Source organism: Ictalurus punctatus, chromosome 9 (genome assembly GCF_001660625.3).
Source record: "Ictalurus punctatus breed USDA103 chromosome 9, Coco_2.0, whole genome shotgun sequence".
In the NCBI taxonomy this organism is placed as follows: Eukaryota; Metazoa; Chordata; class Actinopteri; order Siluriformes; family Ictaluridae; genus Ictalurus; species Ictalurus punctatus.
Genome location: NC_030424.2, coordinates 12,254,302 through 12,281,208, shown reverse-complemented (window position 1 = coordinate 12,281,208; position 26,907 = coordinate 12,254,302). Strand labels below are relative to the sequence as shown.

General features: G+C 38.2%; 2 protein-coding genes across 6 annotated transcripts in view; one reads left to right on the top strand and one right to left on the bottom strand.

Annotated features, from left to right (window-relative positions):
* The window catches only part of nhsl1a (NHS-like 1a), a 66,493-nt gene extending 45,983 nt beyond the window's left edge, over positions 1–20,510 (top strand). For 4 of the 5 annotated variants that reach the window (XM_017476341.3, XM_017476342.3, XM_047157606.2 and 1 more), the window contains 7 exons: positions 88–240; positions 6,084–6,214; positions 9,057–9,249; positions 9,423–9,554; positions 10,083–13,253; positions 13,810–13,936; positions 14,440–17,803. In XM_017476341.3, the coding sequence (XP_017331830.2) occupies positions 88–240; positions 6,084–6,214; positions 9,057–9,249; positions 9,423–9,554; positions 10,083–13,253; positions 13,810–13,936; positions 14,440–15,034 (4,502 nt within the window). In that variant the 3' untranslated portion in view covers positions 15,035–17,803. Of the gene's footprint in view, positions 1–87; positions 241–6,083; positions 6,215–9,056; positions 9,250–9,422; positions 9,555–10,082; positions 13,254–13,809; positions 13,937–14,439; positions 17,804–19,963 lie in introns of those variants that run through there. The other variant, XR_008396956.1, reaches the window with a different exon arrangement.
* Positions 20,504–26,907, bottom strand: part of sh3yl1 (SH3 and SYLF domain containing 1) — a 40,105-nt gene continuing 33,701 nt past the window's right edge. The window contains exons 9-10 of the mRNA XM_017476347.2: positions 26,843–26,899; positions 20,504–21,456 (exon numbers count right to left, since the gene is read on the bottom strand). Of these exons, the coding sequence (XP_017331836.1) occupies positions 21,263–21,456; positions 26,843–26,899 (251 nt within the window). The 3' untranslated portion in view covers positions 20,504–21,262. The remainder of the gene's footprint in view (positions 21,457–26,842; positions 26,900–26,907) is intronic.

Sequence of the window (26,907 nt, the reverse complement as noted above, 5' to 3'; positions counted from 1 at the left end):
GCTTCGAATAACCTCTTCATACCGATCTTTGACTTTTACTCTACATTCAGTGACCTGTATGAATTATCTTCTCTTTCTGCCTTCTAGCTGTGTCCAGTTTAGATGAGGAAAGCAAGTGGTCAGTGCATTACACAGCACCCTGGCATCAGCAGGAGAATGTATTCCTGCCAGGAAGCAGACCGCCATGTGTGGAGGAACTGCACTGCCAGGCCAAGGTCAACCTAAAGACTGTCCTCAGAGGTGAGACATACACATAGAGAATTACATTAGTGTAATGAAGGAGATCTAGAAGAGTATGCTATTGAGAGAGAGAGGCAGTCACATGCGAGAGGTTGTAAATGCAGATAAACAAGGTGCTTGGTAAAAAAATTGTATCACACTGGTATATACTGAATAGCAGGGTTATGATAATAAGAGACATGACTTTAAATGATAACCTAGATAAGTGGAATTTGAAGGCAAATAGAAGTTTACAGGACTTGTTCATGGTGGAATGAACAAAGAAGTAAAGATTCTTTCATGGATCAGCCATAACATTAAAACATCACTGACAGGTGAAGTGAATAACATTGATTATCTTGTTACAGTGGCACCTGTCAAGGGGTGGGATATATTAGGCAGCAAGCGAACAGTTAGTTCTCAAAGCTGATGTGTTGGAAGCTGGAAAAATTGGAAAGCGTAAGGATCTGTGCAACTTTGACAACGACCAAATTGTGACGGCTATACGACTGGGTCAGAACATCTCCAAAACAGCAGGTCTTGTGGGGTGTTCCCAGTATGCAGTGGTTACTACCTACCAAAATTGGTCCAAGGAAGGACAACCAATGAACTGGCAACAGGGTCATTGGCTCCCAACGCTCACTGATGCACAAGGCTAACCTATCTAGTCTGGTCTAGAAAGGTTTCAGAACACACAGCTTGCTGCGTATGGGGATGTGTAGCTGTAGACCGGCCAGAGTGCCCATGCTGACCCCTGTCCACCACTGAAAGTGCCTACAATGGGCATGTCCGCATTAGAACTGGACCATGGAGCAGTGGAAGAAGGTGGCCTAGTCTGATGAATCACGTTTTCTTTTACATCATGTGGATGGCCAGGTGCATGTGTGTCACTTACAACTATGGGAAGAAGGCAAGTCGGCAGAGGCAGTGTGAAGCTCTGGGCAATGTTCTGATGTTCAAGGTGTTGACTTGGCCTCCAAAGTCCCCAAATCTGAATCCGATTGAGCATCTGTGGGATGTGTTGGACAAACAAGTCTGATCGATGAAGGTCCCACTTACAACTTACAGGATTTAAAGGATATGATGTTAACGTCTTGGTGCCAGATACCACAGCACACCTTCAGAGGTCTTGTGGAGTCCATGCCTCAATGGGTTAGAGCTGTATTGGTGGCATAAGGGAGACCGACACAACATTAGGCAGGTGCTTTTAATGTTATGGCTGATCGGAGTATTTGTCCTGTCTTGATGTTTTCTGATAATATCTGCTATTACATTTCTGCATAATATGCATGTATAAACGTGCAAACATGGTTGGCCATTTGCAATGTCAGTCAGGCAGCCTCTTTCTGTGACAGTGGGTGGTTCTTATCCACTTTTAGTGACAGCACCAGGCTCTCTAGAGAAAGGCAGAGGCCCATCTTCTGAGTCGATCCCTTTGGCAATGTGTTTTTATGAGTATTATTTTTTTTCAGGAATTATTGGAAGTAATAGGAAACCTGGTGCCTTGTCTAAGTTGCTGGTGAACATTAATATCTAGAGTTCATGTGTGTGCTGTTGGTGTCTCAGCAGGAGGAGCAGGTGTTCACCTGAGAATGGTTTCTATCCCGTTTTTGTGAGCACGGGCATCTTTTGTTGTAGACCAGTAAATATTTATTACAATGAAAAGCTTGTAGCAAATACTAAGCTCTGTTTGATGTGTGGGTAGGGCTGCACAATTAATTAAATATCGATAGCGATTACGATTTTGACTGCCCACGATTAAATGAACCTGATCGACTGTGATGTTGACGTTTAAAGTTCGTCCTCCGCTCATAAAAAACTCAGCTGCAAATCAAATCAAGCGTTTCCTAAACTTACAGCCAATCACATAGAGCGGCGGAGGGATGACATAATTTTGTAATGCCAAATGCAGAAATGGAGTTAGCATTTTAGTGCTCGAGTAGCCAGTTTCGCTGTGAGCTCCAGCGCTTGCGTTCATAAAATATAAATAAAATGAGAAATGAAATAATGTTTAATTACTATGGGTTGCATTTAATATCAATTTGACATTAAACTTAGTTCGCTTTTTCATTAGAAAGCTATTAGCCTTTTTCCTAATATGGATCATGCTTGTGTTAGTCTACTTTTAATTAGGACTCTTTATTGTTTAAGATATTTAAAAACAAATATTTTATGCTTGTTTATTTATCAATTAACCAACAGTATTTCTCATTGCTATTATTTTAATTCAATTAACAGTGACCATGAGCAGAGAGCTTACATTTAACTATTTATGATAAAATTCCTGAATAAAGTTTAAATAAAAAAAAAATTGGTATCTGGATCGGTTTCAGTCATAAAAATCCTGATCGGTGCGTCACTAATGAACACCATTAAACTAAAGCGCTTTGCATCTGATGGGTAAATGAACTCACCCAATCACATCCTATATGAGATTATTCAGATATATACACAATATACACAGAGTGGTTCGAGAACTGACTCCAGCCCAGAACAATGACAGTGGAAAATGTCTAATAGTGTAGCTTTAAATATATTTAAGAGGAGCAAAATTCAAACACTGAACATTGATGTTTATTGTATTTGTTTACAAGGTGGAACAGGTTAACGGTGTTTTTTTTACATACAGTCTGTAAAATTAACTGAAAATATTACATTTAGTTTATCAGAAGGTAAATTAATTTGTCATGGCTCACACTATGTTCCTAAATTCTGTCATAATTGACCGGCTCAAGTTTTCTCATGCCTACTTGTGTGTTATATTGTGGTACTTTAATGTTACCATCTCTAAAAAAAAATAATAATAATAATAATAATAAAATAAAAAAAAACTTAAATTGTGCTCCTAAATTTTTGTAATTAGGTTCACAAGTGCTCCTAAAAGAAACTGTCTTGTGTCTCTCCTCCTGTAAACACTGTTATTGCCTTTTCTGTATTCGCCTGAATTGTTTTCATTTGGTTGCATATTGTTATATTTGATCACATATTTTTATTTTGACTCATCCTATACTTTGGGTACTATTTTATTTATGTTTTGTTTCTACAAGATGATGCACTTTAAGGACCAGTCTAATTTGATGCAAAGATTTTTACATTAGCAGGTATGTAGCAAAACATGGAAGTGAACGCAGCGGTCAGTTTATTTAAATGTGAAAGTGCAATAAAAATATGTTGTCCCTAAAATCAATGAATAATCGTGATAAATAATTGAGATCTCAATATTGATCAAAATAATCGGGATTATCATTTTGGTCATAATAGTGCAGCCCTATGTGTATGTACATGTAAGCCCATGTACATGTAAGTGAACATGTGTGGATTAGGGAAGTGGGAGGGTCATGTGGTTGTATCTTGGTGGGATAGTAACAAGGATAGTAAAATCTGATAGTTTTGACCTTGTGGGAACATTTGGCAGGTCCCCATGAGGACATTTTTTTTTTTTTTTTTAACTAAAAGAGGTAAAGAAACTAATAATGTCAGTGGAACGTCCTGACAAGGATAGTAAGACGTGTATGTGTGAGAGAGAGAGTGTTTTACGTCAAGTAACACACACATACACACAGTAAATGTGTCAGCAGAGTTACCAGGTTATAATAAGGACAGTATTTAATCCCCTTCTGTGGAGTTAATAGGGGAACCTTGACACACACATCTCTCTCTCTCTCTCTCTCTCTCTCTCTCTCACTCTCTCTCTCTCATTACTACTGCAGTCACAGACGACAAGAAATGTTACACAGCATGCCACTTAATCTATTGTTTTTAACCTAAATCATGTTAATAGAAGGTGAACTTTTTGTAAATTAAGAGCTAATAGCTTGTTTATTATATATTATTATATATTATGTAAGGAATATACTGTTATAGCACTGTTAGCTAGCTCTAGGTGTTCTATGGGGATACACTGTATATGATGATACTGTAGTAGGTGACATTGGCATTATTACTAAATTAAATGATAAATCTAGGCATAGCAAGGCCCATCTCATTGGACAGCACATGCATAGTGAGATCAGTATATATTGATGATGTGTGCTTGCTATGACATAGAGAATGTCTGAGAGAAACAGGGTTTGGGCCTAAAATATGAATAGCAATAAAAAAAAACAAAGGATAATATTAATTGTATTCAAATGACAGTATTACATTATCTCATTGGGAGAAAAAGTAGCATTACCGGGACAAAACAAACGCTTCATTTGCTTGTACCTACTTTGTAATTACTTTTTTCCACAATATATTTGAGAATTTGCCTTGTTCCCACAGGGACTGTGTATGAAATACAAAGTTCTGTGTTCACAAAGTAGGCCATGTGGCTCACACTTGGGTTATGTTCAGGCTTGCTAAAGTAGTTGTTTTTCTTTGTACCATCCTAGTTGATCTACAGAAATGCTGCTAAAACCAATTTACATGTCTTGCATATTTATCACATCAAAAAGAACTATTAATAGCTCATGTTTTACAAGAGTATATTATTTTTTCAGAAGAACAAGGCCAGAGATGTTGTTATAACCCATATGTAGGATAGCTGAACAGAACACTGGACCATTTCTGCAGTGTCCTAGATAAATAAATAAAAAAGATTGTATAAGATGGTAAATGTATTTGGTTCTTTGAGCTGATTGTAATGAAGGGCTATAAGCCCAAAGTTTTGCAACATACAATGGCGTCCAAAAGTCTGAGTGCACTAGTGAAAATGCTTCTATTTTGCATTCTTTTCTAATTTAATACAGCAAGTTTAATTACAAATTATATTATTGACAACAACTTGAGTGAAAAGTGGTTTGAAATATTTACATTAGTTTCTTAGTATTTAGTATGTCCCATTTTGGTTTAATAACAGCATGCACTCAAGCTGGCACGGACTCCACAAGTTTGTGCAAAAACCTGTGATCCATTTTTGATCAAATCCACCGGAGTGTCATCTGAACACAAGCTTCAGTAGAAGGCATGAGGAAAATCTGACCTTTGTACAAAGCAGTGAACTTGGTCAATATCACATATTTGATAACATTTAAATGGGGACCTAGAAATAGTGCTGAATGTTAAATATTCAAGATATTGAACATTTGCTTTCTTTCTTTTAAATATTGTGATATTCTAATTCTGTTTTTCCTTAGCAGGGATTTATTAGACAAGCAGTCAGTGGAGATCATCTGAAATAAATCAGTGTGTCACTGGCAGTGGGTGGAGGTGCAGGTGGAAACCCCAGTCTGTAGATTCATAACCCAACATTCATAGCTCACATTTTCAGCTTAAATCTTGAACCAAAAGATGCTGTATATACAGTACCTTTATGATAGCATTCTGTTTTGATCATGGAACAATGTGACGTGTGCAGTACTGTGTTTCAGTGAGTAAAATGTTCCTGTTGAAGTGCCAGTTTTTACTGTGGACATTTATGTTCCCCCAAGGACCTCTGTGATAAAAGGCTTTCACACATACAACCTTTCTGTGTGTGTGTGTGTGACGACAAAACCTTACTCACCCACATCACAACGCAGGCCAGTGAACCTTTCTTAAACCTTTTAAAACAGAGTTTATTAACAGTGACACAAACTACCATGGCCTTTGTTAACATTTTTTCCATTTGAACTAAATTTACAGTGTACAAGTGATATTGTTGTCTCAGGGGAGCAAGCAACGTTATTGTGGTCCACTTTAACCTTCTCATTTCATTCATTTATTCATCACAGCATAAAGCATTGTTAGGTGAATTCTGCATCCACAATGAATGTTACAAGGTTTTATTTCATTGCTATGAAATGCCAACAATCTGGAATTTTTGATATAGTTGTGATTGTACAGCCATTGGATATCCCACTCCTTTTTTTTGACAACAGCTTAATGTGCTATTTTCCCCTCAGAATGCGACAAACTGAGGAAAGATGGCTTTCGAAGTTCCCAGTACTACTCTCAAGGCCCAACATTCTCCTCACCCCTCCTATCTGATGGTGATGGGCAACTGGACCAAGATGAAATGGAGAAGAAAAATAAGGTAAACTTCTTAAGTACACTTATAGCCACTCTGAGTTCCAAATACAATACCTAAACAGTGCTACGGCCTACCTGTCAAAACTACACAAGGAAAAATTAGGAATAGCTCATATGAGCTGATTTATTATTACTACTGTAATAACTACTTATTACCACTGTCAGTAGTGTATAAAGATATGGAATACGTTAGACATTAATCTCATGCTTAATAGGGGCCAAAACCTAATTCAAAGGACACAACACTAATCTTGTAAATAAATAAATAGTATTCATTGTATAACAGATGGTAATTCATTTATTAGCAAAAAAAAAAAAAAAAACACTCTTTGACTAAATGCTGTTGTTGTTTACAACTAACTCACTCTCACCATGTACATGACAGACCAGTAATCTAAAATATATAGTTTTATTGCATTCAGGTGCAGTTTAAAACTGAATACCTGGATTATGTGTTAAATTAGACACCATAACTGTCTATAAACTAGAACACTATAACCGTAACTAATTATTAGGGTTGTTTTTTTTGTTTTGTTTTGTTTTGTTTTTGTTTGTTTTTTTTTTGAGAGAGAGAGAGAGAGAGAGAGAGAGAGAGAGAGAGAGAGAGAGAGAGCATCCTGATGTTATAGTAGATGTCAATAAACATAAACAACTTGTTTCCAGATTTTTTGCCTTCGAACTTGAACCCTTTGTGTAAAACATTATTTTGTACTGCCCTCTAGTGGAGCACATTGGCAGTCATATTAGTAAATGTAAACCTTCGTATACATTGTACTTCTAAAGCCAATTCCATATTTGAGATTTTAATCTCATATTTAAAAAAAATAATTTTTGTTTGTATTTGTTTCGTTTGCTTATTTGTTTGGTGACATTTATTTTTGTTTTCCTCTCATCAAACAGTCTAGAATACTAGACTGTTTGCCAGAGTCTTGCCTCTCTTTCTGCTGTCACTTGAAACCTTGCAGAAAAAAGGTATAGTTATTGTTGGCACTAGGCTCTGATAGCACTGTGTTCATGTCTGAGAAAGGGTAGATCCTCATTCTTACAAACCCCCCCCACACACACACCTTTTAGTTGCTTCATGCAATAGTCTAGCATCCAGTACTTGTGTAGACATCACTCAATAGATTTAAACGTTTGCCTTTTAAAAACAAACAAAAGTCATTATTTACATATTCATTATAATGCTACCTTGTGTACAGTGTGTACATTCTCTGAATGAACTGAACATCACAATGTGACAGTCTATGCCAGTTCAAACATGTTATTAACCATTTATTGTTTACAGTCAGCTCCAGAATTATTAACACTCTTCGTAAAGATGGGTAAAAATGCGTATGAAAAATGTCTCTGTGGTTAATGACCTTAATCACACACTCAAAATATGTATGAAATCTAACCTTTAATTGAAGTACATTTATTCTAAGAGTGCAAAATACCCTTATCAAAATCTCTGTTTCTCTCAGGTATAAATATGAGGTAATACATAGACCAATTTTCCTTAATAATTGATCAAAATGTGTATGCTAGAGGGTTTAGGAACTCTTAAGCAGTCACCCATACCTTCCTGTTTCACTGGGGTATAAATATGAGGTAATACAGAGGCCAAAACTACAAAAATTAAATGAGACAAAAGTGTGTTGACTTCCATAAAACAGACAATTAGGGCAATAATTAAGACGGTTAAAACAACCGGATCTTGCAACCTGCCGAGAAGAGAATGCAAGTCTGTTTTAAACTACATGCATTGAGGAGGATGGTTAGAGAGTCACCAATTTTGGGGTCACCAATTCTCCAAATATACAGTTAGACACCACCTCCATTCCAACAAACTATTTGAAATGAGTGCCAGAAGAAAACCTTTTCTTTCATCTAAACACAAATATAAGCAACGCAACTGGAGTCATCTAGACACTACTGGAACTGGTTTCTATGGTCAGACAAAAATAGAGGTTTTTGAAAACAAACATTTAAGATGGTTTAACGTAAAAATAAATAAATAAATAAATAAATAAATAAATAAATAAATAAATAAAAAGGATAGTTATACATTGTAAAAAGAGAACATAATCCTAACGTTAAGTAAGGTGGAAAATCTGTTATGATGTGGAGCTGTTTTCCTCCCAAGGCTCTGACATCATGTAGTCCATAATGATTTGAAATAAGAATCTGTCTTCCTCTACCAAGAAGCTACAGCTGTGTCATGGTTGGATCTTCCAGTGGGAAAATGATCCAATGGCACAATGAGCACAAGATCAAGCTTTCGACTTGGTGTTTTCAGTCCCCTGATGTAAACCCCATGGAAAAGCAGTGATATAAACTGAAGAGGGGTGTCTACCAGAGAGGACAGTGGCACCTGGAGGACATGGAGAAATTCTTCATTGAGGAGTGTGTCAGATTTAAGTGCCAATAAGTCTGGAGCCAACTGTATTATATTTCTGGAAAAAGCTAATCTAAGTGAACATACAAGAGTGATGTCAGCATATTAATAGAAGGTTTATATTTTGAGTAGTTAATTCTGTTCCATAACAACCAGTGTGGACTCAGTGTGAAGCAGCCATTGTAACATTGAGATCAAATTAGCATGAATAATTTAGAGACCTATGCCAGAGCTTGCTGCACTGAGGAATATTACATTTACAATTTAGTCTCCCGTCCAAACAGAGTTCATGAGGTGGCTATGGTTACTTTTCTCCCTTTTTTTAATTTTTTTTTTAAGCTTTTTGATTGAGCAAATCTGGAAAATGACCAAGTATGATTCAATTTCCTTCTCTGGACCCAGACTCAGTCACCAGACAGTTCACAGTTGTGTGAACCGCAAGTATGAGTGTATGTGTTGTGTTCAGTCATCAGATACATCAGCTGAAGAAGAGAAGCTGGTATACTCCTTCAGGCCACAGACCCCTCTGCTGGATAACACCAGTGATATAAACAACCATGACAGCTGGAGTAAATGTTTGCCTTTACCAACACCAGAGGAGAAGATGAGGCAGCAAGCACAGTCTGTGACCACTGACCTTGTCCCCATCAACATCACAGGTACAGTATTTCAGTGCAATATTCTTGAAACATTTTTGCCAGTTCTTGGTGTTTGAATTCATTCTATACTATAAAGAAAATCTTGGAAAAATCTCCATTGCTTTAGGTTCTGTAACTATAAAAACTAAGCATCAATTTACTTTAACTTGCTTGCTTTTGCCACCTTATAACAGGAGAGAACTTTGATCGGCAGGCGAATTTTCGTCGTACCATAATCAACACTGACACTATAATACGAAGGTCGAAGAGGGTGAAACGAAGGAAGACAATAACAGGGGTTCCAGACAACATCAAAAGAGAATTAGGTATTACAATCTGAAATTTTGTCTATTAGAAGTCATTAACTATATGTATTTTGTTCTTTCTTTCTTTGTTTTGATAAATACTAAACATTACTCCAACCAATTTAATAACAGTCTTTGCTCTGTGTTTATTTTACAAATAAAATATTCATAGTTAAGTAGAATTTGTTAGCACATTGTGAGCTTTTTAATTAAGTCTAGTATTTTGTTTTAAGACAGAATGTCAGATAGAACCTTAATAATACTTGGATATTACATCAGTCATACCTACAGAATCATATCAAACACAGACAAGTGTACAAATTCTCATTTGTAAGTCGCTTTGGATAAAAGCGTCTGCTAAGTGAATAAATGTAAATGTAAGTGTGAAATCCTTCATTACATCTAACGGACCATGTAGGACTATTCATTACCATGTGTTAAACTGCATGTTTAAACCTAGCTTCTGTTTATTATACTGAATTATAGTAGACAGTAAAGACTTTGCATGACACAAACTAATCTGACATGTCTTTACTACTCTCCTTACAGCAAACAGTGGACAAACTGGCAACAGAACTCCGTCCATGTACACAACAGGCCAATACTCCACCCTTGGCCATGTAGGGAGCATTAACTCTTCTCTCAAGCATTTAGTGACCCGTGACTCTGGCTGCCAGACAGACGACTTAAAGATTGTACCCCCCTCAATGCGTAGAATCCGTTCACAGAGGGGCCATGGCATTACTAATCAAATGGCAAACATCTCTCTGTCATCTTCTGGTAGCATCTCCAACACGAGTGACTGCAATGGTGCTATCTGTACTCCTCATCTTAATGCCAATGACCAAGGCTTTCACAGTCTGCCTCGTCAGGGTGCTCGAATTTGTCTTCAAAATCTCGAGGCCAATTGCAGCAGTTCTCCATACTTACTGGTCTCTGGCTCCACAAGCTCCTTACCCTACCAGGTTACCATGCAACATGCCTGCCCAGACACACAGCACATGTCTGATTTAAGAAAAAATACATCATACAGTTCCAGTTCTGATGAATTTCATTCTTCCCAGAATCAATGTCATAATGCAAATTCAGACTACATGGTTTCCAATCACAGTAGTAGCACATCCTCCTTGAATGCTGGTATTGTTTTGCAGAATGCCATAAACCTTAGTTCTGTCTACTCATCACAAAGCTTTGACACAGAAGAGTCACCATTACCTTCTATATCAGCTTGTCCCTCTGACCACCCGTTCAGTAGCAGTGGTACCTCTTGTTCTGCTAGCTCCTCCTGCTGCCAGTCTCCAGCCTCCCGCCACATGGCTACAGAGTCCCAATGTAGTACCCTTGATGGAAGGAACTGTAGTCCCAGTGGTGTCTGTGAAAACTCTGACATCTCAGAGAGCAACATTCATTGCTGCAGCACACTGACCACTGAACATTGGACAATGAAGCAGTGTACCTCAAGCTGTTCCTCATCCATCAGTAATGTTTTTAATAGTCTGGAACATTCACCCAAAAAGACAGATGCCACCACATTGTTTTCTGTTGATACCGAGAGATGCTGTACTTCTATGCATTTGGCACCAGATTGCAAATCATACTGTAATGGTTGCATCAACAAAGCAGATAATACAATATACAATTTTTATGAGTGCAGGGAGCACCACAGTCAAGATGACCGTGCAAGCCTGCATAGTAATCATTCTCTAACTCGCAGCATTTCCCTGCGGAAAGCCAAAAAGCCCCCACTCCCTCCCAAAAGAACTGACTCGTTGCAACGCAAACCGCAGAGAAAACCATACCACAACGAGAAGCTCCTTAATGAACAACTGATCTCCAATCTCCATGAATCCCTGAAAAGTCATAGTGCCTCATTCTCTGGCAAGATGCCCTTCAGTGGATTAGAGGATTCTTGGGTACTGGGTCCCAGAAGCCAGAGCTCAGTTAGTATAGCAAGCAGTGGAATGTCAGCACCAGCTGCTGTGTGTCCAACCACACCCACACACAGTGACAGCAGCAGTCAGCATTCAGAATACAATGAGTCATGGGACTTTCACATGGATTTTCCCCGCTCATGCTCTGAACATGGGCCATCCTCTCAAATTATGAGGCCTGTACTTACCAAAGAGAATTCAAGAGGCTCAGACAGTAATGGAATTCCATTAACTGCCTGCATCAAGACTGGGATGAATTCCAATATGGCTGCATCGCCAGACAAATTCCAACTTATGACTTCACCATCTAGTGGTTATTCGAGTCAGTCCATTACCCCAACTGCAGGTACCCCAGTAACATCACTTCTGAGAGCCAAATCTTCAGCAGGAAGGCCCAAACCAAAAGTCCCAGAGAGGAAGTCATCACTGCGGTCCTCAGTTTCCTCTTACTCTACAACCCTGTCTTCAAACACATCAGATTCTGTCAAGAGCCTTCCAACACCTCCACCTCTGCCTAAAACATTGCCTGGTTTAGTCACCCTTCAGTCTAATTCAACTAGCCCTATGCCCAGTTTTGTTACATCCAGTGTATCCCCAATCACACCAGTACCATCTCCTTTGGCTATAAGCTCTGCTTCTGAGGAAAAGCAAAGTTCTCCCCCAGGGTCATATGCAATACCAGAGGAAATAAATACCAGAGGATGTAAAACATCCATAAGCTTTTGTCCTGACTCTCCTCCTCCTACATCAGAAGTCTCTTCTCCTCCAATGCTGATTAAAAATAAAATGAGCCCTCTACCACTTCCACCACCTCTTCCACTTCCACTTTCATCAAGTGTTCACACACAGCCTCTTACCCCACCTTTACCTGGGACAGGTCTTCAAGCAGTGACCATTTTAAAAGCAACAAATTCACCTATATCTTTGGATACAATCAAAAATGGAAAAGAACTAAACTCTGGGCAATCTGACAAACCTACAAGACATGAGAGGCCAGTAATTACTGCCCAAGCTCTTCAGAGGGTACAGCTCCGACCAATAAAGCTTATGAAATTGGAAAATATTTTCACAGATATCATTACAACAGTGTGTGGGCCAGAAAACCAAGAACATAACAAGGAGCCCAGAACTAGTACAGACAAACCTGTAGAAATAGAGATTGTCAAAAATGTTAATAAATCTGACTCTGTCCATCCAGCTTCTGTTTTACTTGAACCAGTCATAAATACCCATTCTAGTGAGAACATTCTAGGGCTTTCATTTGACACTGGACCTCTAAGTACAACTCCTGCCTACTCCAATGTTCTACAGTCCACACCTACTCCATGTACATCGAATGGTACACTCCAGGATCAGAGGTCTCTAATATCATCTAAAAAGTCCAATCACTCTCTGATTATGCCACCTATCTTGCACCAACCTGCTTTGAACGGCCTTGAACTTAGTGAAGTTACTGGCTCAGCAATGTCTTTCGAGCCAGAGACCGTAAACAGTACATCTCTGACAGACACTGTTAATCAGCATGAGATTTCACTACAACTAGAGTTTGAATTTGAGATTGATTCTCAGAATTCTACTCCTGTGAGTCCAAGAAGACACTTGCTCAGCAGTGACATCTCCTCAGACAGTCTGACTGACCCTCAACTCACTCGCCTTACTCTCAGTGACCAAGACATGGGATTGTGTGATAAAGCCCTTGCTCTAAATGATGATAAAGGCATTACAGATGATAGTTTAAGTAGCAGCTCAGGATCGGTAATCTTCAAAGAGGAAGAAAGTGATGAAAATGGTGAGATTCTTAAATGTGTTCATGTAATATTCTATTGTGTTTCAATTATGTGATCCTAATTGACAACATAACCGATCTTCTCTTATAATGGCATAGAGTAGAAATTAACACAATTACCCCAAATCTCACTGTGTGTCTATTTTTATTCACTACATCAATCTCATCACTGTGTTAATCCTCCACCATTTTCCAATGCCTTTTCATATGATATATGACTGAAACAATTAATTATCCCTTATGCATATGTTTTCAGTAAACCGTTTTGGCTATATTATTAGGAAGGATGGAATTGGGAAGAACCACATGGGTTAATGGATACAGCCCTATAGTGTAACATTTGTAATCATTGTACATCTTGGCAAAGCAAAGATACTACAGTATGAAGCAGTAAATATTTGTAGTAGCATTGTTTTGCTTTTTTTTTTTTTTTTTAGACCATCCTGCATTTCACTCAGATTTGGTCTCAGCTTTGGTATATTATTATATCATATTGGCCTTATTTCATTGTAAAAGAAAAGTAACCAGGATACATATGTTTTGGTGTTGAATGTCCTAGATGCTGTGTTTGACTCTGGAACAGATAGCTCCTCTCCAACTTTCAGCAGTACCGGAGAAGATATTGAGGAAATGTTGATGCCTACACGTCCACGTACTACTGATGACCTATTTGCAGCCATCCACAGGCATCCCAAGTCTTATATTTTCTTCTTTTTTTTAAGATTAAAAAAAGATTTGGATACAGCATTAGCTCATACATTTAATGGGTTTTGAATTGAAATAGACTGGCAAATAACTGTTACTGACTGGTGGTTTCCCTGTGTTGTCTGAATAGGGCTGTGGATAATACCTATAAAATGTAAGTACTCCTCACTGCAGAACCAAATGTCCCGGTTCCATTCCCTGGACTTTTGGTTCTGCAGCAAGGACTAGCCTATGAAAAAGCAGTAGTTCCTGGGATAAATACATTCCTAGTGCTTTTCCCCTCTATACACTCAACCTAGGACCTAAAGCTGTGCAATCTTATTATGTGTTTTTAAAAGTTAAAAACATGATTATATACCTTCTTTAAAATGCTTCCTTGAGGGCTCTTAAGTATTCTTGGCTTCATAAAGGGATTCCACTTGGAACTGATAATGGAAAACCATCATAACAATCTGTTAAGTTGCAATTCTTTATCATCCCACAGGTCAAAGAGGAAGGTTCTGGGGCGTTGCGAGTCTGAGGATGAACACTCCCGTGTTTTCATTACCTCGCCGCCAATCACACCTACAAGTTCCAGCCCCAGCATGACTTGGATGCCCCGTCAGAGCAGCTACATCCAGCGTAGGCTGCGCCGTTCCACCACCAGCAACGATAGCTTCAAAGCCCTGCTCCTGAAGAAGGGTAGCCGCTCAGAGCCTGGTTTCCGAATGTCTGCAATGGAGATGTTAAAATGCACTGACCCTCGGCTACAGAGATCCAATGCAGAGGCCCCAAATCCCTTTTCAGCTCAGTGCACCTCCCCAGGGAGGAGCAGGAAAGCATCCGAAGAGTGGGCACGTACAGAAGGTGCCTTGCCTCGTCTTTCGCCCTCACTAACACACTCCAAATATGGGCGCTCCAGTACTCCACCTTGTGCTGCTAGCAGCCGGTATAACTCCCGCAATCGCATCCCTAGTGGGCCCATGACTGTGATATGCGAGAGGGAAGGGGAACTGACCGAATCAATAGATTGCTGCAACATTCCTTTTCCTGTGTCACTGTCCTCCAGTGGGACAGTGTGCGCTCAGGGCAGCACTTAGACCAAAACTGCTCTAACCAACATGGAGCTTCATTTCATCAACTAACAACCAAAGAAAAATGGTTGTTCATCCACTCACTACAGAGCACTAAATTCTTGCTCGCTGCACACGCTTGTACTGGCCCACTGTAGCCGAAGAAAGGTATGGGAAAGGGGAAGGGGATTCTACCATTTTATTTTCATTCTTCTCCGTAGGAAGCCTTTTAAAAATCACATGCAATTTCACTGCCTCACAAAATATATCCTGAGGATCTGTGTTCTCTTTTTGCAGGTTAGGAAATGCAGGATAAATGTAAGTTTCCTTTTGGCATGATAAGAAGGAAGGATTTAGCTGAAATGAGACAGGTTTTTCTTTTAGATGGCTTGTTCATGGTTAATGGATGTATCTTGACCCAATCAAGCTTGTGCTAGAAATAAAATAACAGCACATCCTACCAACATAAAATGCAAGTTTAAAGAGGTTTGGGTCAGAAGCAAAATTATACATTTGGGAGGGTCTAACCATGAGAACACAAATAACTGTTATAGTGAAGTTGTTGAGGAAAGTATATGGAGATGTGTATCTGCAAAATCAGATAAAATAAGAGTTTTTGGAGGTATTTAGAAAGACTGAATGCAACAATGTAGATTTGCACTACATTTCAAATGCTAATTTCTATTGTGTCCAACAATTTTCAGTGCATAAAAAATGTTTTGAATGGGCACATGTTCAACAAACATTTTACCAAAAAAAAATGAAAGGTAAAATATCACTAAGTACTCTAATCTTCTGTACTTTACCAGTATGAAAACTATACAGGTGCTGAAAGCTCAATATCATAAATGGTGCATACTCTGACTGCTTAGGTTAAAACAAATATATTGCTAGTACTGGCTCTCAGTGAAAATTTCTATACTTTTGTATTAATGTTGCTTCAGAGGTACTGTGTAGTATGGAAACTTTGAAGTGCAAAAGAAATTAACAAAAACCACAGCAGGATCACAAAGAACACAAATGCAAAAGAAATAAAGACCATTCCAAAAACAATATGGAATGCACAAGCACAACAAATGGAAAGACCCAACTGCAAATCCAAGAACATAAGTTCAAAGAAAGAAAACACAACAGCAAATCTGAAAAGCATATCTAAAACCACAAACAAATCTGAAGACACAGTAGTAACTCAGGAAACAACAGCAGAAATTCTAAAAAAAAAAAAAAAAAAAAAAAAAATCAAGAGCTCTCACACCAAAAAAGATAGGAAAATAAAAGTACTGCTTAATCATTCATCACTGACTTGTGTGCATCGATAGGAGTGATCAAATATAAGAGTAAATTATTTGGGCACCTTCTGACAGACGCACTTATTGGTGACAGTATTAGATTATATGGCTGTCCTTTTATTCATCTTCAATAACTACTTTATTCTGGTCACATACACACCTAGGGCATGTTTTCAGGTGGTGGGAGAAAACTGGAAATCCTGGAGGAATCACAGAGTCATCGGGAGAACATGTTAAACTCCACACAGACAGGAACCTGACAGTAACTCACTGCACCAACATGAAACTCTCTTATGAAAGCACTTGAAGGAAATAAGCACCAATATAGTAAGTGCATCGACAGAAATGCCCAAATCTTTTACACTGATATTAGTTTTCAGTTAGCTTTTCTGATTTGAGGACTGACTTGCTCTTTTTTCCGAGGATTTGCCACTATGATTAATTATTATTGTTTATTAATTTTTGATGCAGTGGTATTACATTGCTAATTTATTTTGCACTTCATGGCTTTCACTTTAGATTAGGGGTCCGGGATCCTATGGCTCGCGAGCCATATATAGCTATTTCAGTGATAAAATAATACATAACATAAATAATAAATAAAAATAAAAACAATCCCGAAAGCCAGTGTGTCAATACAATTTAAACTTTACATATTTTAAAATATTACATAATTCATAATTGATGTCCGTTGTCGTGTACACACCAACCACAAGAAGCTTAAATTTCACTGGACAAAGAGGAGCAGAGTGGTAATTTTCTGGTCTAATTTCATAAATCGGTTGAAAACTACATAGCCATTCTGTTTTCTGTTTTTAACAAAGATGAAATGGGTAAAAGTAAAAAAAAAAATTAAAAAAAAAAAGACGACAAGTATCATTCTTTCCAGTCTGAATGGACGGATGAATTTGTATATTTGAAAGTCACATTAATGGTAAGTAGTGTTCAATTTGATCTTACATATGTATTACATCTTATATTGATTTACCATTTGATGAAGCTATCATGGTTGGTTAAATGAAATCCAAGTGCCACCTACTAGGTGAAGTTAGGTCAAGAACACTCAAAATGTGAAATGGCCTTTATTTCATTACCACTTTTTATAATTATGCAATAATAGTAAAGCTAATAACTATACTAATAAGAAAACATATAAAATGTGTTAACCTTTCTCTGGCTCTTTAAAGAAAAAATCATAACCACTTTTTTTTTTTTTTTGCTTTTATGCCTCTGCCAGCTGAGAAGGTTCCTCTGCATTAGAGCATATTCTATTTGTTCTAGTTCAAGGACTCAAGTTTACCATAACTGCAATAGTCTGAGAGCCGAGAAATTAAAAATGTTGGGGTGAAATCTATGACTAAGTCTTTTCACTGCAATAAAGATTGTTGACCAATTTTCCTGTAATGTTTTACTTGTATAGCAGTGGCCTCAAACTGCATATGAAATTGAGATATAATGTAAATCAAGATGCTAAAATATAATAAAATCTAAATGCATTTTATTGTAATATACATGTAGATTTGATTAAAGACCAACCAAATAGGAACATAAAGAGGCAGAATTGAACAGATTTTCTTTCATTGTATTTACAGAAATAACTGATTAAATGAATGAGTCGCTCATAAATAAGTATTGATACCTGAAGATGATCAATCACCGGCTTCACAGTATTTAAGAAGAGATTGTGGGTCATTGTCCAAGAGCTTTAAGAGACATTGTCAATATTTCTGCAGTTGGTCAACACAGAAAAGAATAAATAAATTGTCAGTTATTTAACCCTTTCTAGTCCAATGATGACATCAGATCATCACACCTATATGTGCTTGTTGAACATCAGATTCAATCACCCTTTACTGTTATAACAGCCTCCACTCTTCTGGGAAGGCTTTCCACTAGAATTTGGAGCATGGTTGTGGGGATTTGTGCTCATTTAGTCACAAAAGCATTAGTGAGCACTGATGTTGGGCAAGGAGACCTGGCACACAGTTAGTTCATCCAAGAGGTGTTCAATGGGGTTGAGGTCAGATCTCTGTGCAGGCCACTCGAGCTCTTCCACACTAACCTTGGTCAACCATGTCTTTATGGAGCTCGTTTTGTGCACAGGGGCATTGTCATGCTGGAACATGTTTGGGCCTGTTAGTTCCAGTGGATGGAACTCTTAAAGCTACAGCATACAAAGACATCCCACACAATTATGTGCTTCCAACTTTGTGGCAAAAATTTGGTGTGATGGTCAGGTGTCCACATACTTTTGGCTATATAGTGTATTTTCAGGGTATACAGTATTCAAAACAGCATGGTAGATTTAGAAAAGGAATTTTGATGTCCAGTTATTTTTATCAAAGACACCACAAACATATATACACACACAAGTTTGCAGTTTTTGGATTTTACCGTTATGTTAGATGCAAGTTATTCATAAAATGATTTAATTACTGACATTTTGTAATATTTCATGTCTTCATGCTGTCTCAAAAATAATAGTGACACCATATTACATCACTGGGTGTAGCAAGTCATACAATGCTTTGCATCTTGCAACCCCTTGAATCTCCAAACACTAGCCCATAATATTGAAAGGGGAGGCAAATCAATACAGTTAAAAATATATATATTAACAAATAAAAACTCAATTTGTGATTACAGAAGTATTCACACTATGACTGTGAAACCCCTAAATTAGTTCTGGTGCAACCAGTTGCCTTCAAAAACCACATAATTAGTTGAATGGAGTTTGTTAGAGAACATATGTAAACAAACATCAAAATCAAAAGCATCAAAAAAGACCAAGAAGCTGAGGATAACGTTCAGGAAAAGTATCAATCAGCCTTTGGTCATGTAAAAACCCAAAGATTTGAACATCAAAGTGAATGCAAAGTTAATGGCACAACCATAACTCTGACTTTTGATGGATGACCTCCTTTAGGCAGTGACCAGGTTAAGAGGGCATTAGTCAGAGACATGCTGCACTGTGGGGGATGGTGTACTCAGGGTGTTGAGCAGTGTTGGCTTTCCACCAACTCCAAATGGGATTTCATATAGCAGTCCACTTGTCCATGAAGGCCAGCTTTGTAGACACTACATCTCCCATTTTAGCTGTGGCTCTCTACAGCTCCTTCAGTTTTACCCTTGGCCCCTTCTCTCAATAAATTCCCTCCTTACCCAGGACTGGGGACGCATCGGAACGTATACGAGTGTACTATATTCTTCAATCAAAGAGTGTCCACATTCTTTATCTCACTTTCCAACTGAAATTTGTCAGCACAATTTTTCAAGTTTTGCTTTTCTATTATCACAAGCTGGTTCAGGAAGGAAGCCAGCTAACAGCAAATAGGTGGGGGAAAATTATTTTCCAGTGTAATAACCACTACACTATACATATACCATATTATACTGATACTCACAAAGAATTTTATCCTATTTGTGTGTGTGCATGTGTTCACTATACACAAAATAATACAGTATACACTTTAATAACCCATCTCTGTACACCCTACAGGAGCAGACAGCCTTAATGATAACTTCATTCAGCTGAATTAACTATATTTATCTCCTCAAGCTACTGGAATTCAATTTTGCATTTATGACATCCCAATACTGACTTTTAAAATTCTTTTCAATCAGATTTATCCATCCAACCATTTTCTGTCCCGCTTATCTTGCACAGGATCACCAGGGAGCCTGAAGCCTATCCCAGGGGACTTGGGGAACAAGGCAGGGGCCAACCCATGGCAGGGCACAATCTCACGCACACGCACACCCCCAACTCACACACTGCGGACAATTTGGAAATTCCAAATCAGCCTACAATGCATGTCTTTGGGCTGGGCGAGGAAACCGGAGTACCTGGAGGAAACCCCTGAAGCATGGGGAGAACATGTAAACTCCTTGTAAACAGGGCAGAGGTGGAAATCGAACCCCAAACCCTGAAGGTGAGAGGCAAACATGCTAATCACTATGCCCCCCCCCCCCCCCCCCCAAGTTGAGTGATTGAGCCACTACAGAAACAATTCACAAGAGTGAATACTGAAAACTGTCTGCAACTGAATCTTGTCAGCAATTTGAAATGCACTGGAATGATGGATTGCCTTCATGTAGAAGCTTAACCACACCAATATTCAATAAAAGTACAAAACCTGTTTAAATTATGTTATAAAAATTAAAAAGAGGGAGTGGAGAGAGGAAAACAATTCACAATACACAGCGATTACCAAATGATCACGATGTCTCATTTATTAGAACCAACTGTACAAAAATATCAGTTTCATCAGTAGTAAAAACAGTAGAACAATTTGCATTTGATTAGTTATGCAATAACATCCATCGTGCCAATGTAATCGGATCTTTATTCATAGAGGCACGTGTGGCAAAGCTAATGCGAAAAAACTCCCCACAAACTATTTTCAAGTATATCTTGAAAACATAAAACAATTACATTGTTGTACATTTTGTGTTCTGTTCATGTCTACCAGTAGCTCATGTGAGAAGAAAAAAAACAAACAAACATGCAATCTACAGTATTGTGATGTGAATAAATGATGTGAATAAATGCATAAAGTGTCATTAAAGTAGAATTAAAGTAAAATGAAAAGGTGCATAAAGTGGGAAGAAGCTACTGGCAGTAGAACATCACTTAACACTCCTTCTAAAAACACTAGCAGCAAGCATGACAACAGGTAACTTAAGGTCTTTATGTTAGCTTTAGTCTGATTGTGTAAGCACACTGCTAAATATATTAAACAAAACCTGTCAATCAATACAAACCAACCATGAACCCGTAATCTATATGGATATAATAACCAACCCAAAAATATGACCCACTTAATTCTTTAAACAGTAACAAATAAGGACAGTAAGACTTTAGCAATGTTGGCTTATAAATTAAAAAAATGAATAAAAGAAAGGAAATCCTTTATGTTGGAGTCTGGCAAACAGGGATCCTTAAATCCCAAAGCCCTTTGCGTGCTCAGTTAAGGGAAATGAAGTTGGCAGGAAAAATGCCCACCTGTCCTCTCAGCTCTCCCTCCCACCAGTCATACTGCGAGTCGGTCTTTGTGATGACGGTGATGCGATCACCAACAGCAAAGCTCAGATCACCAGGCTGTTGCCCAGTGAATGCATGCATGGCCGTGACTACAAGAGTGCCACCTGATGCTTCGTCTGTATACAGGGTTAAGACAAGCGAGAGCAAGCAAACAAGGGACACACACACACACACACACACACACACACACACACACACACACACACGTTAAAGAGCAAGCAGGTCAATGAGCACAAAACCTTACTAGATTATATACTGGGAAAACCACTTCAATTCAGTTTTATATTGTATAGCACATATTTAATGTCACCATGCAGGTTTGTGGTACTCCAGATTTAGATCTTTAGTGAGAAAAGAATTAATTCAACTACTGAAATTTGTGTCTGATGTAAGCCAGTTCCATCAGCTCAAAACCTCATCCTAGTAACTGACCTGGAAGTTTGAAAATTAGTAGCGACTGCCATGTTCTTTAGAAGTCGCACTACGACAAACTAAAGAATCTTTGCAGACTGACATGCTTCCAACTGAAGCAACAATTTATTTTGATTTCCTTGACTTACATATGTCTAAGGGTGATCTATGCTTCAAAAAAAAAAAAAAAAAAAACACCCACAACCATTCACTATAAATTCTTATTTATATTGTGTACATCAGCATGCTTGTCGAACTGTTATACTTGACTAAGGTTATATCCATCCATCCATCCATCCTCTATGCCGCTTATCCTCTTCAGGGTCACAGGGAACCTGGAGCCATGGGGCACAAGGTGGGGTACACCTTGGACAGTCCATCACAATCCATCACAGGGCACAACCACATTCACACACTACGGATATTTTTGACATTCCAATCAGCCTACAATGCATGTCTTTGGACTGGGGGAGGAAACCCCCGCAGCACGGGAAGAACATGCAAACTCCGCACACACAGGGCCATAGCGGGAATTGAACCCCACACCCTGGAGGTGTGAGGCGAACGTGCTAACCACTAAGCCACCGTGCCATATATATAATATTTTATATATATAATATTTTATATATATATATATATATATATATATATATATATATATATATATATATATATATATATATATATATATATATATATATATATATATATATATATATCCACATACATACCCACATACATACATACATACATACACACACACACACACACACACACACACACACACACACACATACATACATACACACAGTTATTTATTTATTTATTTTCAAATATACAATTCAGGATGATGTAAGGTTACCAACCACAGCACACTAGAGGGCAGTGTAACATGACATTTACAGTCCCCTCTGAAAGTACTGGAAAGGCAAGACCAATTCTTTTGTTTTTGCTATACGCTGAACATATTTGGGTTTGAGATCAAAAGATGAAGAAAGCAAGAGAAATGACAATGTACAATCTTGCATGCAGTTTTTGCCGGTACATGTACTGAAATCTCCTGACTCCTAACCCTCAGGCGGCCCCAAATCCAAGTCAGGCTGGTTTTACTTTTGCTCATTTTTCCATTAAAAAAAATTAACACCTTTAAATGCTTATAAAATAACTGTCTAATGCAGGCATTAATTCCTTTTACTACAAGTGCAAGACACAACAAGCCACAGAGTTTGACAGGAACATAATCCAGAGTTTTTCACATCTGTCAGGTTGATGTGTTTTGGCAGAGTGATGACATTTGAGTTCTGCAGATTTCTCTTTGTCCACGCAACATCTAAAAAGTGACAGCTCAAGAAAAGGAGGGGTGTTATGTTAACCCTTATGTCTACGTCAATGAGTCAGATTGGTATTAACAAAAGCTAAGAGCAATCACACAACAGCAGTATGTTTTTTAAGCAACCACACGTCAATCATGGGCATTCAGTGGTAAATGAGGAGCAGGAGTGAAGGTCATGAAGTTTTGGAGGTCTCCTCTTAACTATCATTATATCAGGATTATATAAGATTCATCATCCCTTAAACTAACAGACTAGCAATATAACATACAGCGGATACATTTTTACAGCTACAAGATAACATACATTATTTATATTATAATAGGCATTATATTTTGCTGAGATGTGACTTTTCACAGCATGTGGCCTCTAATCTTCTCTACTTAGTGATTTTTAGTGTTGAGAACACCAGATGTTTCTTAATCTACAAGTATGTTACTATACACCACACAGTTCATGATGCACCAGCTAAAGCAGGGACAATGAAGCATCCATTGGCTGCATACCAAAAGATAGTCAGAACTCACCACTTTTTTTTTGATTAAAACAAATCAGAAAACATCACGACACCAAGCTCACCTAATTCCTAACATTAATGCACTTTCATACTTTTTCCCCACCAGGCCTGAGTCATAATACAGAAGTCTTCTGCTTTACGTAAAAGATACGAGAATTACTGTTTTGTGGCATGCTCTTCTCAATAAGCCTAACTAATGTGTCTGAATCAGAGATAAAAATAACAGAAATTAACTACAATTACATGTACACCAATTAAGAAAGTAAAGAGGGGGGAAATGAGCGAGACCAGGAAATTGTTCTAATAATAACAGATTGAGGCTCACATTAGAACAAGTGCTTGCTAAAATGCACATATTAATTCAATCAACTGCATAGTCTAATGCAGATGAATGACAATTATACAAGGAGACGTCCATCCATCCTATGACTAAACAGCTGAGTGTGTGCTGACTAAAACATCCCTCTATCCATTTTCAGTACCGCTTATCCTATACAGGGTAACAGGGGATACTGGAGCCTATCCCAGGGGACTTGGAGCACAAGACACAATCACACACTCGCAATCACACACTACGGACAATCTGGAAATGCCAATCAGCCTACAACACGTCTTTGGACTGGGGGAGGATACTGGAGTACATGGAGGAAACCCCTAAGCATGGGGAGAACATGGAGACTCAGGAACGAGTGCAAAGGCAGGAACATGCAAAGACAGGAATCGAATTCCCAACCCTGGAGGTGTCAGGCAAACATGCTAACCACAAAGCCATCGTGCCCCCCTGACTAAAACATAGTGAGGTATAGTATAAAGGACTGCCAATCATTTAGTTAATTCTGCAGGTAAATACAATAAATATTCATGACAAAGTGACATGAAAATAAGCAAAATTCAGTCCAAAATCAAGAATTTAAATCAGCTTTACACTGAATGATTTTCTGCCTAATTCTATCACAGGAAATATCTTACAATGTGAGGCGGCTGTGGCTCAGGTGGTAGAGTGGGTTGGCGGTTCGATTCCTGGCCCAAATGTCTCCACATGCTGAAGTGTCCTTGGGCAAGACCCAAAGTTGCTCCCGATGGCAAGCTAGCCTTGAATGGCAGCTCTGCTACCATTGGTGTGTGAGTGGATGGGTGTACGAGAAATAGTGCAAAGCACTTTGTAGAACCGCTGAGGTTACATTTATTAAAAAAAAAAAAAAAAAATAAATAAATAAATAAATAAATAAATAAATAAAAAGTGTTATAAGTACAGAACATTTACCATCTTTGGTCACAAGCTGATTTCAGTGGTCTTAGAGTGCATAATGCAGCATGCTCACTAGCAGCTCAGTTAGTAACACTGCACCCAACATCAAAGTTCTGGTGGTAATTTTCGCTTAGAATCAGAGTGTGACCACGGCTACGATGCTCATCTAAAAGCCACAAATATTTTAGTGATTATGGCGATATGTAAACCAAAACATGCTAACTGACAGAAAAATATCTGTATTACGTCAAGCTCACTTTAAAGAATGTTTCTATTTATGCAACCTGTTTTTTTTGCATGAGCCCTGATCACGCTCACTGAAGACGTGGTCATTTTCTTTAATCACAAGTCTACTATGAGAAGACCTTCAAAATATAATCTGACACGGAGAACAATTTATTGCAAAATTGTCTCTGTTGTAGAATTCTGCCAAGATTTTATTGGAATCATAAAATGTGTACAATATGACAAGTAATAATCTTAAAAGACCACTATAATCACATAGTTGAAACCTGGCCTATCCTTCAATTACAAATGCATGCACAAGCATGTACAACACATGCGAAAAGGCAAAAATAGTTTAATGTACTAGGATTTATTTTTTTTTTTTTTTGCATTAATGTATGTGCTTTCAGGTATGAGCTATGTACGTGTATGTGCGAGGAGATGTAGGGTGAAACTTGGGAGCAGTGAACAATCTCTGTATTTTGGATAGAATTCTTGAAAGACCATTTGGTCTGGACAACAAGCACTTCCTATCTTTGAGACAAGAAGCCCTGGGAAACTCTCCTGACACAGACAGAGATGTTAGAGGTTTTCCCTTCCTCTGCCGACCGTACCTTTAAGAAGCTGGAGCAATAATCCACGCTCATCCCATTAACCATCCACTCATATACTATATACAAGATAATGACAGAGGTGAGATGTTACATAATGATAGTACATGTTGTCTGGTGGGATGATGATGTCTTTGTGTAAATATACATACAAATCGATATGTTCTAGATAATGAGATCTACTTGGAATTTGACTTGGGATTCATTCATCTTCAATAACTGCTCCTGGTCAGGATCTCAATGGATCCATCACAGGGTACCATACACACATGCTCATTCATATCTGTGGTCAATTCAGAGTAGCTAATCCACTTACCAGTATGCTTTTTTGTGAGATGAGAGGACACTTAACGTGGCAACCTTAAATGGTAGAAGTATTTGACAAACTGATTTATAGTCTTGTTTACTGCTTACACAAACACCTTTGCTTCTTAAAACTATAAAACCTACGTTCTATGACATCTGGAAGGAAATCAAAAGTCTAAATGGAAGGGAAACCAATGTTGCCTAAATAGTTGCAGCCCCATGAAGATAATGGAAGCAGCAAATATACTCCATAAAGCATAGTGAACTTGTTTTTCTAGCTCTGCTTTCCTCCCCATTTAGGCAACATGTTGGCAGTTAAATGTTGTGACATTGGTGTTAATGTGCGTTGTCCCAGCCCTTTACTCAGACACCCACCAGCTATTGGCCAGCAATCTGTCATTTTCCCCTGCGCTAATGATACTGTCGTCCCTTTGTGGGAAAGAATGCAGACGTCTGCTGACATGACAAACAGCGTGAAGAAGAGATGAGAAAGAGGCCAGGCCCTGGCTCATTCCCTCTGCTTAAATCTTGAAGCAAGTTGAGTACTGTAATGTCTCTCAGAAACGAGTGCAAGCAAGGCTGCTTCACATGTACATTGTTATTTAATCCTGTAATTAAACTATAAATGTTGGCTTTTGTGTGCGTATATATATATATATAAAATACATTTATACACACATTTTTTCATTACCTATTTTAAATCTTTACACAGGGTGCCAATAAATCTGTACCTTAACTTGACAACTAAATGGGATAATTTCCTGATCTGATTAACAGTTATTATTTTACTAAACATACCTAGGATTTTATATTCTCTGGTAATTCTAATCAAACACAATGGAGTTCTCTCACCTGAGTTTTGAGATCCCCAGCTGCGGGACAAACTGGGATAGAGCCCTGGCTTCTTTTCTGTAAAA